This window comes from Zosterops lateralis (assembly GCF_965231275.1).
Source record: "Zosterops lateralis genome assembly, chromosome: 6".
NCBI lineage: Eukaryota > Metazoa > Chordata > Aves > Passeriformes > Zosteropidae > Zosterops > Zosterops lateralis.
Window position 1 is genome coordinate 14306738 of NC_139761.1, and position 14400 is coordinate 14321137.

General features: G+C 40.0%; 1 protein-coding gene across 1 annotated transcript in view; it reads right to left on the reverse strand.

Moving 5' to 3' along the window:
* Positions 1-14400, reverse strand: part of TUNAR (transmembrane neural differentiation associated intracellular calcium regulator) — a 61480-nt gene that overhangs the window by 16152 nt on the left and 30928 nt on the right. Inside the window, exon 2 of the mRNA XM_083863370.1 lies at positions 12063-12357. Coding sequence (XP_083719496.1) covers positions 12063-12101 — 39 coding nt within the window. The 5' untranslated portion in view covers positions 12102-12357. The remainder of the gene's footprint in view (positions 1-12062; positions 12358-14400) is intronic.

Below are 14400 nucleotides of genomic sequence, written 5' to 3' on the forward strand. Positions count from 1 at the left end.
CCCTGGGGCTAAAGTAAACATTACTGAGGAGAAAATGTGCATGACTTACAAATCCACAGCACTTCACCACATGCAGATATTTGCAAATATTTAAGAGCAGAATAGCTTCCTCATAGGTACCTGCATTTACACCATGCTTCACCAACATGTGCCACCTTCTGTATGCTGCACAGCCAGTTAAGAGCAAACTCTTCTACACTGCACTTGCAAATACAGTTTTGGTGGATGCTGTTGCCTATCACAGGAAGGATGTTTGAGTGGCCAGAGGTCCAGGTGGGGACTGAGAAGTCAGAGCCTATGAGGTCCTAAGGGCACCTTCATGGACACAGGGACATCCTTTGCAGTTGGGAAGTTGGTCAGCATGGACAATTCTGGCTCTGAGAAACTGTGTCTTTGTCTTCCCCTCATATTAGCACTCTCTCCCCAGTCTTATGCTGCCAGGGTGATGCTGTGCAGAGCTACTAAACATTTTATTAAAGCACATGATTGCCACCTTGTCAAAGCAGTGTAAGGGCTGCCTTCCTCACTGTTGCCAGGTGGTAATTGCCAAGCAGGAAAACAGGGATTTGCAAAAATGACTGTGCTTTATAGATGGCACAGTGCTCTTCCTTGAAAGCCATAATCCCTCTGTTAGCACAAATCTCTGATGCTTTCCTTCTGTTTTCTCATTCCTGACTTCTTGTAAATGCTAATTTTGATTTTTCTCTTGTGTCATTTTGCTGTCAAAACTGTAAACACTAGAATATCACTAGGCATCACATCAAAGGAAGATTTACAGATGATTGATCTTCTTTTTTAAAAACATTTTACCTTTTTTTTTAACAGCACAATAAACAAGATATTTAAAACTTCCCAAACAAAGCTTATAAATTCATCCTGTTTCAACTTTTCCAACTTGCAGTCATTTATAATTGACATTAGCTATTTCTCTGCTACGGTGACAGGACTGCTGCCCAAGGTAGCTGCCACATAGCCAGGTGGGAGCAGAAGTCTCCTAGAAAATAAAAGGCCTGCAGCCCCATCAGGAACAGCTATCTGAAACCACAGCTACAATCCTGCTACACCCTTTAGATGTGCTCCAAAGCCGATGCCCTACCATCTCTCCCCTGCCTGTTGATTAATCCAGCTAGATCAATGCTAGCTGGGTACATTTATACACATTGTTTAGTGCAAGTGTAAACAAAGACCTAAAATGGAGTTGTGCTGTCATTTTACAAGGAGAAAGAAGAAATCAGTTCCTTTCATTATCAATCATTTTCATGGAGTTTTGTGGCTGGCAAACAGACTGCTTGAGAGAAACAAAACAAGAGGTGTGCTAAATCTTGGACATAACCCAGCCGTGGAGCAGCAATTCTGATACCAGTGGAGATGTGTGTGCAAAGGCATTGTGCAGAGGTACAGAGATATGCCCTGAACATTTGCTGAAGCCCCAAGTGTATGGCAGATAAATATCTGAATGAGGAAAGGAATGGAAAGTAAGTCCCAGATAAAGAAACAAAGCGCAAAGCCAAGGTATATTTGTATTTTATACCACAGCAACTTGTACCGGTGAAGATGAAATAAGCCAGTGATGTGATCCAGCTGTGGAAGAAATCAGTGGTACAAATCTCACTGACCACTAGGTACCGGATTAGGCTTTGAAATCAAAAGGTGCTCAGATGAGCAACAGTGAGAGAAACAAAATATACTTTGTAGTAACCTGGTCACTCAAATTGCTGGCTTATGTGTAGACCCCACAGCCCTGTGTTAATCCCTGAAAATAAGCTACCTAGTAAGTTATCAGTTCCGGTAGCCTCAAACAAGACCATGCAACCATGAAGATTCTCAGGATGTCCCATTCTTTCGTTGATCCTAGTCTTGTATAGTAACATATTATAAAGAAAACAGCCCCTGCATTATGCTGCAGCATGGTAGTTAAGGAAAAGTACAGTTACATAGAGAGACATCAGTAAAGATCTGTGCAAGTGATCCTCTATGCAAAAGGCTTTAAAGATAATGAAAGTATTAATGATTAATACCAAAAATCAACATAAAGATCCACATGTAATTCTGATAACTGGGACCAAGTATTTAGTCAAGTAGACAGTGAAATTAGTTACTATCTTTTTGGCATTCTGTGTGCTTGCAGAATTCATTATGGGAGTTGCATTCACTCAGAATTTAATTCTCCACAAGAGGCTGTTTCCGTTATCATTTCTTCAATATCTACCCCTGTCAGACCCTGATCTCAATAATTGATATTAGCTGCAATCTGTGTGATAAGCACAGAACAAAAAGGTTCCTGAATTTCCAGCATACCCTCCTCTTGGTAGGATTCACATTCTTGGATGAGCTTGTGCCGACTATTGAAGCTGTTCCGAGCTCCTGCAGCTCCTGCAGGTGCAGCAGGGCCAAATCCTGCCAGTGGCTCACAAAAGCAGCTTCTGCTGCTGCCTCCTGCCCACAGCCAAGGACAGCACCGAGCTCTGCTTGCCCTCCCTGCTTCCCGTGTCTCCTGCAGGACCTGAACTGCACATGTACTGTAATAGATCCAAGAGGTTTTCTTTGAGTCCATGGTCCTGTACAAGCATAAATAAATGTCTGTATGGAATTCTAGGTTATGTGAAAAGCACTGGCTTTGCATATTTCTGCTTTATCATCCAATCAGTAGGCTAGGAGCAGTAAGTCTAAATCCTGAGAGGGTTAAGCCAGTCAAACCACATCAGCAAACACTGTCTGAAAGAGTAGGCATTGTTCGGCATATATCTTAAGCTGTCAGGAAGAGCAGCCAGTGAGCAATGCAGTACTTGACCTGTCAGTGTGATACAGATCATTTACATAGCTTTTTACAAACATTAACAGATTAATCCTCACCTTGGGACACACAAGCAAGGTTCAGTAGCCCTGACAAACAGATCTGGAAGCTGTCTCCCACAGTGATGGTAACCTGATTTCCAGGAGGATCAGCATCTTTACATCTTGTAAAAGCAAAGAGGATGGGACTTCATACCTCCAAACCAGGAGAAAAAGAATTGTGAAGCAGATAGCAGCATTGGCCCAACCCCTTGTGTTTGTGGAGAACTGGGGCTGTGGGGACTTTCTTAAGTGCTCTATCCTGGCTCCTGTTCAATTCACACCAGCTGTGACAATCACAAGGAGGATGGCAGCTCTCACCCCAGCACTGAGGACATGGGCATGTTCATGTGCAAAATATTGTGTTTCACACCCAGGGCGTAAAGCAAACCAAGCAGCTGAAGTGAAAAAGTCCTACCTGATTGTGATTTCCCTACCCAAACAGCTACCCAAAGCATCTCAGCTCTTCCCAATGATCCCTCAATCTCAATGGGATCGCTTTATAAAAGGTAACAGTCATCATATGAGTGAAAACTGAATTCTGAGCACAGAGCTTGGGCTTTGGCTTGAGGAGAAGGGAGGATCTGTGATGGATACAGCCCACAAGATCATACTGACAGAGCTCATGGACCTAGAGACAAAGTGGAACATGGCCATGGCCCATGAGGCCATGCTGGCTGATTTTTTTAATTACATGAGAGACATGATTTGTGCATGGATCATTTATGCAGCTGAGAAATCTGGTCTTAGCAGTATTACTGAGGGCTGAGCAGCTGTCCTTAAGCCATGAGAGACTGGGAGATCAGGTCCCTGGTGAGGTAGGACAGGGTGGGTTCCCACAGGTGTGATCCCCTACAAGAGGGACATGTGCATATATGCACTGAAGGGATGAGAATCCTGGTTTATACCCATATGCAATGTGTGGATGTACCCAGATGCACTGTCACGGGGTTTAACCATGTATGTCCACACGGACTGGGATAGACACAAAAAGGATCAAGGGAAGGTGAATCTGTACAAGTATCTGCTAGAGACATGTGGGCAAGGAGGACAGGATGGCAGATTATATATATATACAATAATTCATATGTTGTGACTTGGTAAAAATTTTAACTCATTTTGACTGAAGGTCTCTGTTTTATGAAGGAAATTGCTTATTGATCCTGTCTGTTTGCATCATATTCACACTGTGCTATTCACATGCTTAACCTGGAGAGATTCAGAAAGGTTCTTTCTCTCTTCACATGCAACTTGACTTCTGCAGGGAGATGCTGCACATCCATGTGAGGCTGCAGCAAAGGGCTGTGGGTAGGAAGAGTTTGTGAGGTAAGGAACATTAATGTTCCTGACATTAAAATCCCTGTGATGACCATTTGGTGTGCCTTCTCCATGTACTCATCATGAGATGAGAGGTCACAAATAGATTTGGAGATAGATTCAGCAAAACCATTGTAGGATTGTCTCTGTACCATTACACAGGGTCTACTTATGGTTTTTTGAGTTGTTTCAGTGATGCCTTTGATCTATCACCTCTTTTGAAACATTGCAGATGTGATTTGTGGTATTTTACTAGTTTACTAAAATTCAGTGAGGAATGGTGCAGACACTTGGGATCCTTTGGCATTAAACATCCATTGCATTGTTTTCAGGGTGGGGCTAACAACTAGACTGAAAGACAACAGTGATCCCTTAAAATTCCTTTTGAAGGCACATGAACAGATGCAGAATTTGTGGCATAACAATTAGGAACAGAAGGAATAGACAGCCCTTCCTCAATCCCCTCTAAAGTGCTCATGATATTAAAACCACGCAATGAGGTACATCATGTTGCACAGTCAGGGTGTTCCCAGTGAAATGACACATTAAAACATGCTGAACATAACATTAAGTAATGTCAAAGATGCCATTACCTTTATGCTGAGCCAACAATACCTCAGAATGGCTCCAGAGGAGCAGGTACAGTGTAGATTCTCATGCATTTCCATAGCAGTGTTTTCAGAACTCATCCAGCTGTGCTTGGATGCTTCGGAGCATTTTGGTGCAACATTCCATTTGCTATGGAATGAGGTCACAGGACCCCAAACCAAATGGGTATGACATTACTGAATATCTTCCTTATAGAAAGGTTTGTTTTCTAGCTTTCATTAATACATATAGAGGACAAGTACTGTGTTCAGCAGCACAGAAACAATACTGTCCTAAGGCCCATTGCGGTCATCCATTAAGAGCCACTTTCAGGAATTCTTTAAAAGCCTTTCTGAAATCCTCCCTTCTCCTGCTAAGTGTTTTGTAGTGCTTCTGTATTCAGTGTAAAATTACATTTAGTGTGAACACCTGAATAAAAACCTTTTACCCAGTGTTTTGTTTAGATGCAAGTAAAAAAAGGAATTCCAGCATGCAGCTCTTAGTTCTGTCATCAGCTTTCCCACTCAAAAAGTTACATGGTTTTGTTTTTAATATTAGGCTTGTCTTTCCTAAAGGAAACTTGCTGGTATTCTTAACATAGTTCAGTAAAATCTCACTTTGCAGACAGTATTACTAACTTTTGGGATGTATCAAAATAAAGTCCTAATTGTTCTCATCAAATGTATCACTTTATCAAATGGAGGAGAAAGTGTTGCTTTTCAGTATCTAAAGACTTATGCATAAAATGATAAATCACAAATTTTCAGAATCCAGAAGTTAAGAATATGGATTGCATTCATATCCCTGGAGGCTCTTACAATGAATGAAATTCATTATTTATTTTTCATTATTTATGTTAATGGACTTCAGTTGTTTTCCAATATTTCTTAGCCAAATAAAAAACACTTTACCTGTCAAAGTGCAGTAATTACCTAACTACATTAATTTAATATATGTTCCTGATTTCCAATGCTGTAGAAAATAAGCAAATATTATAAATCTCTTGGTCAGATCCTCAAAGGTATTTGGATATCCTTACTCCCTCTGGCTTAAAAAATAAGTAGAGGCCATGTGATATGCGAAGCCCTTAAGCATCAGCATGTGCTTGAACTTAAACACCTTTATGTACTCTAATATCCAAGGTTCCATGGAAAAAAATGCCAGTTTAGGTAGAAAAGACCTTCAGAACTTCTTTTATGATATTTACAGATAGCATTAGGTATAGGTCAGTATGGAAGGCTGAGGTAGGCTGAAGATGACCCTCTGCACCATCACTATGGATGAAATTAGAGTGCAGATGATCCTCTTGGCTGTCGAGCTCTGTGCACTGGAAAACGTTATTTTGAAGCAAGTTATGTAATTCCTTACTACAATGGATTATGTATTGACAAAAGCATTCCTTTCTAATATTTTTTTCCATTACAAGCCAGTAAAAAGTTTATGTCAGAAAAAATAAAAGATTATACTTGGTGCAGTAGGGTCCATTTTAAGTTCTCTTCTTAACCTTTTGCAGGAATAAAACCAAAATGAGATGAGATTTCCAGTAAAGTACTATTTTTAATCAGATTTTCATATTCTTTTGCATTAATATGTCAGTGGGTAATTGGGCAAGTACTGTATTTGTCAGCACTCAGAGACATGTAACACCTGGAGCTGCATGAATAGACTGATGTGAGGCAGACATTAGTTAAGCTTCTGGGACATTCTTCTGCAGAACTCAATCCAAAACTCTGGCACATTTGCAAAAAGCTATTTTTCCTTCTTGACATGTACAAATTTTTTCTGAGTTTGTATTAAGATGACAAATCAGATTTTTTTCCCCCCAGCTTGAGATGTAATTTTAGCAGCTAAGTGCTTTCCATACAAACCATCTATTCATTTCTCATAAACAGGATACAACACTGAAAGATTACCTTGGACAGAGGCATACCAGGGTTAAAAATAATCACTGTTAGGTACCATATTCTCTCCTTCATCTCTTTTCCCCACAACTGCTGGATTCATAATGACCTGTGTGGATTCTAGACAGCAAATCATCAGTCTTTCTATGTTTTAACTGGATTTTTTTTTCTGTGTTGAAATTTGAATAATTTTACTAAGAGCCTTCAAAACCATTGCAGAGCCCCACAGCTGACCCTAAATCCTGACAGCATAAACAGGTACATATGGACATTCCCCAGAACCTGTGTGGCATGTTTAGGATGTCTATATTTAGTAACTTTCTGTTTAATATAGGATCTACTTCCCCTGTGTAGTAAAGCAATTACATAATTAATGGTTACATTCAAACAGAATGGCTCAGGAGAGAAAGAAGAAATTTTAGGACAACTGTGTCAGACTGGAAAGGAAGTATGCCTCAGTAATTCCCTTTCACATTTGATACTTCAGCTAGTATTAACTTAAAAGTCCAAATATAAGTCATTAAGCAAAGAAATGAACAAAATGAAGACCAACCTTGCAGGGACAGTGATGAACTGAGAATAAGGACATTTGGGTTCAATTCCGAACTCTTCCCTTGCCAGTATAGCTTTGGGCAGTTCCTTTATTGCTCAGTTCCTTATCTATTTAATAAGGATATTAATACTCGATTAATTCTACTCCTTCCTGCATGCCTTTTGAAGGCCTCTTGAAGGCTTTTGTAGTAAAAAGTACTACTTCTGGTATCTGTGAAACTCAGAAAAATAGAGGCCTGCTTTTTGCTGAAGACACAAGAAAAATTAAATGAGGGAATCGCCATCAGAGATTATGTTCTACCACAGACCTGGTGAGAACTGCTGCTCAGTATCAGGCAATATGTAGTGCTAAAGATGACCCTTCAGAAAGCTTCTAGTTAAAGGAATGGCTTGTGCGAGCCAATAAATATTGGAACAAGATCTAGTGAATATATAAATATTGGAAAAAGATCTAGTGAAAAAATTCACAACAAAACGCTTTCCTGTTAAAAAAAATTTGCAGATTTCACTGAGAAAAACAGATAAACAGAGGTCAGTACAATTTTTCATAACAAATGGAAGTCTGATCAAAAATGTCAAAATGAAATTTTATGTCATTTTAGTATCAGTATTTCCAAGCATATTGATTTTTAGAACTTCTCATTTTTAAAAAAATTTCAATTTTTTATCCTGGTTTATGTAAAACACAGACACTGATCTATAGAAATCATTTGGCCAAGAAATATTCTTTCTATAGACATTTACACTTGAGTGACAAAACTTCGAGTTTCATTTGGGATTTTTTTGTTGTTGTTGTTGTTTTTTGCAGTCCTTTCAAAAATCAAGTTTCTGCTGGATCTTGAATCAAGACAGCTCAAGGCATTCTGAATACAGGAACTACTTATGTGCCATATTTTTCTTGACTGGAAATAGTTGCTGCAGGTGTGGAAAATATTTCCACTGCTCAGTATAAGTTCCCTGACAATGCAGATGGTTCAAGCTTTATTCCATACTGTTTATCTAAAGAAATAGTTCAATGGACTGAAATTAAATACTGGTGTTTTCAGCATCAAACCTTTACTATAAGTATCTTAAAAGAAAAGGAAATTACTAATTTTACCTGCTTTGGAATTGACAAAGAAAGACAAATGAAGTTGTTGTGCAAGTTTTTAAATTATTTAAAATGTCACTAAAGTGTCTTAAGTCACAGCAAATCATGGGCAGTAATGTATGGTAAAGACAATGAACACTCTGGACCATGTAAACCCTTCTGTCTCAAAATAACACACTCTTTAGAAAAGAATCCACTATTCTCATTATGTGTACTATAGGGATAAAATAAACAAATGAACCTATTACTGCATTAGTGTACTGGATACATATCAAGCTGCTATGCTTGTCTTTTGTAATATTTTTCTTTTCATCATAATGCATAACCTTGTGGAAAAAAAAATCCTATGCAAAAAGGAAGTGTTCTTTGCAAATAACAATTAATTAAATACTGTTTGTTATGTAATAGATATCCTAATAATCTAGACATTTATAAGCATGCAAAATTGCACAGAGAAATAAAACCCAGATGATTTTATCCTTCCTCTTTCAATATATATCTATATTCTGTAGGAAGTTTACTATAATTATTGTTGCATATTGTGTTTCCACACCGTAAAGATTAATGTTCCTGGATCAACTAAAGAGCTAAACATTGTATATTAACTAAAAAATGAACATATTTAATGTAGCAAAAAGCTGGGTAAGTATCCTTGAACCTAACAATAGTGAGTATTTTGTAATATCAGGATGGGTTCCTGGAAAAATTGACAATATCCAGTAGAAATGTTAATATTGCCAGAAAAATAATAAGGCAATGAATGTTTCCAATAAGAATACACTTTGTTTCTCTTTGAAGGCCACTAATAAAGGTAAATTCTTGCATACTCTGATAGTTTTTTCTCTAACAATGGATATGTACAGTCGCATGATCTTTAAGAATGCAATTAACCTATTTTTCTTGCTTTAATTACAAGGCAAAAGATCCGCATAGGTAAAAAGAAAAATGATTTTGTTTAGAAGGGAAATCCAAACTATGTCTGAAGCCTAATAAATTGGTTGCCATGACAATCAAAAAGCCTGATCTTATAAAATCTTTTAGAATTTATTCACATAGGTGGTTCTTACTCACTGTGCTTGTTTTGGCCTCTCCAATTCTGAGTGACCACTGTAAGATATGGAGCCCAAAGTCATGGACTAAATGAACTCAACAGAGATTTTGTGGGCATATCTGGATATTTTACAGGCGTGGTCCATAGACTATGGGAGTGATATCTGCATGTTTATATATAAGATGTGTTGGTTAATGAGGATGTATTGGATAGTGTGGTACCTGAGCATGAAGTAAATGGTGTAGAATAAGGAATAGAGAATGTGCTGGGTTTACCTGGAAGAGAATTAATTTTCTTTCTAAAAATTAGTATGAGGCTATATTTGGTGTTAGAAACACATTCACAATACAGAGATGGTTTAGCTCCTGCTGAGCAGAACTTCCACATGGCCAAGGCCTTTGGTGCCTGTCGTCCCACCCCACCAGAGACTGGGCTGGGCCTCGCAAGGAATTGGGAGGGAACACAGCTGGTACAGATGACCCCAAGTGACCCAAGGGATATTCTGTACTATATAGTGTCATATAAAACACGTAAAACAGCATATAAAATAGGGGAAAGACAAAGGAAAAAGGGAGAAGGAATGTTCAAAATGACAGCATTTGTCTTCCCAAGTAACCATTACACACAATGGAGCCTGGCTCTCCCAGGGATGACTGAACACCTGCCTGCCCATGGGAAGTGGTGAATGAATTCCTTGTTTTGCTTTGCTTGAGTGTGTGTGGCTTTTGCTTCACCTAATAAAGAGTCTTTGTTTCACCCATAAGTTTTCTCACTTCTACTTTTCTGGTTCTCCTATCCCACCAGAGGGAAGTGAGCAAGCAGCCCTGCAGTGTTTAGTTTCCAGCTGGGATTAAATGAGAATATTCATGCAAGCTGTTCCACTGATTGACATAGAATTGCTGGTCTGAGGTTTGCAATGGGAAACTTGAGTATAGGATGCAGTCTTTGTTCACATAGAGAGTTGAGGGGATGACTTCCACAAGTAAAAGATTCCTCCTGACAGTAAAGATGACATTTATGGGTTGTGTTGTCCTTCCTCAGTCTTGCTTATTGGTTCTTACTCTAGTCACACATTTTATACACAGATCGTAAAATACACAAAAATTCTGCTTTGATGCACAAGTATATGTTTTGAACCTCTGCTCCTAAAATCAAGGCTGATTCCTCTGAACCCTGTTGAAATATTGTCACACTATAATGTGTTTTTTCATCTGTGCTTCTTCCTGCTGCCGTGATTTGAAGAAGTTGTATTACCATTCTCTCTTTAAAAACTGCCTTATGGAGTCCTCCATCATACAAGGAGGAGATTTATTTGGAACTACCACAAAATTACATCTTTTGAATAGTATTTAAGCTCTGATTCTTGTTCATGAGTCCTGCTGTGGGCTGGATTTTGTGATTTGGCTTTATTTATCCTTCCCATCCTAAAAACCTGCTGCTGGGAACCTGTCATCTCCATACACAGCTGCACAGTGCATGACAGCTGCCACACAAACCTTCTCCTGATCTTTTTCCAGCTCCATCAAAAGCAGTCAGATTTCCAAGGGGTTGCTCTCAGAGTGGAGGCAAGCCCTTACCACAGCATACTCAAGAACCACTCAACTTTCCAAACTCAGTGATCAAGCAGGATGCGTAAGAAAACATATGTTTCGCATACCATTATATCACCTTTTAGTTCTACCCCTAATTTCTGAAACAAAGACCCAAATAAACCAGTATTCTTGGAAAAGAAATCTATTCTTCCACCTCAGTTTATTAAATGTGCAATGCCTGACCTGCTTGGCAATTTCTTGACAATGACCCTAAGTATTTGTAAGTCAGTTAGTTACGTCTCCTTCCACTCCCCTAGCACCTTTCATCCAGGAAGATGAAACCACTTTACAGCTATTAACAAAAAACATCTTGCAATGCCCACTGAAGGTATTTCTAATAATTCTCAACACTCCTCTAATATGTAGCAAAAATTACTTGATCTGAGAACAGCCCATACTGGATTTGCTTATTTTATGATCCAGGTAATAATTCAGAGTGGTCATTTTTGACTTTTTGACATGTGTAAGAGGATCTGTCTCCCACTGTCTCTAAAACACAGCATCCAAGTCTGCACTTGACAGTTGTTTCCCATGGAAACAAAATAGAATAAATCTTTTGTACCTACCAGTATTGCAGACATTCAAAACCTTTCTGTAGCTTTCATTTACTAAAATGATATTACCCAAGACCATTCTTGCATTGATACAGGATTTCATCTACCTCCCATTTTTGCCTTCTAGCGGTCAGTGCATGACTGAGGTGCAGGGAAGGTATAGAACCATGACCCCAGAGAAACAGACAGAGCAAGAGAAGGAGGAGGCAGGAGGAGGGGAATGGAGGAAGGGAGGGAAAAAGAGAGAGAAATGTCAAAGCGAATTCCTAAACATTCTCTTTAGCATGGAAATATGTACAATACAGCTCCAGATGTTCCAGTCCAAGTGCAAATGACAGCACAGGTGTGCACAAACACACACACACGCACATACACACTGTCACAAAGCAAGGGAGAAAGACAGAAATGATCTTAAAAGCTGCTGCAGTAATCAGGACACTTGCTCTTGAAAACAACCATGCAAGCAAACATTTTTTTGTTACATTTGTACATTTCCTCAATTTTCATTTCACTATTGCTATTATTTTATACCTCTCACCACATCAGAAAGATAGTTATTATTAAAAGGAAGGAAAAAGGCCTTACCATGCAGTGCATCAGGAAAAGATGAGAAGCACAGAGCATGCTGCAGAGATTAAGCTCAGCATGGCATTCAGATATCCTTTGGAATTGAAGAAAATTGTCCAACCCATTCTTCCTAACAAAGCAGACAAGTTTTCTCTAGGCTTGAATTTTTCACCAGAAGACAGATCCTTACAGTGCATTATATTTTCTTCTTCAGGAGATATATTTCCTCCAGTTAAGTTTCAGCTCCGCAATGCCATTTCCAATCAGCTCTAAGAAGTTCTTCATTCCCAGATTCGCGGTGTCATCAGAGGGACTCCAAAGAAAAGCAAAGAAAGAAAGAAAGAAAGAAAAAAATACCTTACAAAAGCCCTGAAATTACTACACTGAAAAGGAGAAGATATAAAAATCCCACAACACCCCCTCATTTACTCTATTATCTAGGTGCTTCACAACAATCAGTACTACCTCTTTGGTCTCACATATGCAGTGCTGATCATTTGTAAAAAAAGGAAGAGGCAAAAACTTTCCCAATTTACACATGATGCATTTTCATTGCTGCTGCTCAGTGTGTACTACCAAACAGCCCTTTTCATCCTGAGATATCTTTAAAACCATCTGACAAAAACACCAGCTATCCCTTTCCCTTCCCAAAGAACATGAATATTAGAATGTCTAGAAAAGTGTTGAAGAAAATCTGACAAACAAATAAAAAATACAATTCAGATCTAAAAACAAAAGCCTTGAAGCAAGAGGCTTAAGCAACGAGGTGCTTTGCCTGAAGAATCTGGGGACACACACATTAAGTACCGTAGGGAAGGAGGAAGGGGAAAAGAACGGTGGCTAACGGAGTGTTTGGAGAAGATGGGGTGGGACCAAATGGGCATCAGGCAGGAGTGGGATCCTGAGTCACCCTCAGCCTCCTGCCTGCTCGCTGACAGCAGCTCGGGCTTCCCCTGCACTTTCTGCAAAGCATATTAATTGATTCTGGTTGCTGAGCAACTAACTCTGGGGAGCCACATCGACGGCTCCGGTTCCAGCACAGCTTCAGCAGCAGCAGCAGAGAGAGGGGATGGTCTCTCCCGCCTCTCCTCCTCCCGGGATCAGTCTCCCTACCCGGATGTCCTTAGCTGCCCTGCAGGGGAGCTTTGCAAGGGAAAGGAAGAAGCCCTCGGTAGTGCAGCAGGGAGAAGAGGTGGGATGTTCCCCTAGCCCGGGCTGCACTGACAGGACTCAGGAGAGCAGCCCGACCCCACACTGGCAGCAATGACCCTCTGCCACCCTGCTTGGGATGCCTGGGCCAGAGGGGCTGGTAGCCACAGGAAACCCACCCTGACATGTCGACAGGTGGGTGAATTGGGGTGGTGCAGCTGCCTTCTGAAAAGCAAAGATGATCTGCAAGATGTTAAAATGACAAGAAAATCCCATGGTTATCAGGGAAACAGAATATCTGGAATAGGAAGGGACACACAGGGATCATCAAAGTCCAAGTCCTGGCCCTGAACTTCACCTCCAAGAATCCCACCATGTGCCTGAGAACCTTATCCAAATGCTTCTTGAACTCTGTCAGGCTGATGCTGTGACCAGTCTTCTGGGGATCCATTGTTGAACAGTCTTCTGTTCCATTGCCCAATCATCCTCTGGGTGAAGAACTTCTTCCTAATACCCAATCTAAACCTCCTCTGACACATCTTCATGTCATTTGCTCCGATCTTATGTGAGTTTCTAGTTGAACATGTGGCCACTTAAGCTCTGCCCCTGCATTAACAGTAACTATTGCTTATTCCTGAGCTCTTTATCATGCTGAACTTCAAAGAGAGCAGACACTTGTCTGGCTGAAAAGGTATCCCCTAAAACAGAACCACCATGCAGAGGAATTACCTAGGTGTCTTTGACACTCTTTTTGATACTGCAGAAGGGATATCTCTGAAAAAACCTTATAATTGCTTTAACTATATATTTAACTATATATTTAAGTTCCATGGGAGAGTGAAGCAGCAAAGAGGCCATTTAGTTTTGGTCCACAAAAGAGATGGGATAACTGAGTAACTGGAGCTGGCTCAAAGGGGTTTCTCCTAGAGTGCCTTGACTGATGGCCCAGTAGGAGCAACACAGAGGATTTCTGCAAGGTTGATGCCAAGGGGATGAACCCTGAGCACGGCCTGACCCCTGCAATTTGTGGCAGGGCTTCCACTGACTTCTGTGGCTCCAGAGTCTGAAAGAACTCCCCAAAACACTACAGTGTCTGAATGAGGACATTTCCCTTGTGGTGTATAAATCCTTAGTCAGATCATGGCATTTGTTCAGCACTGACTAAGCTGTCTTTCTGTAGCACAGGTAAGATGTAAGAAATGAAAAG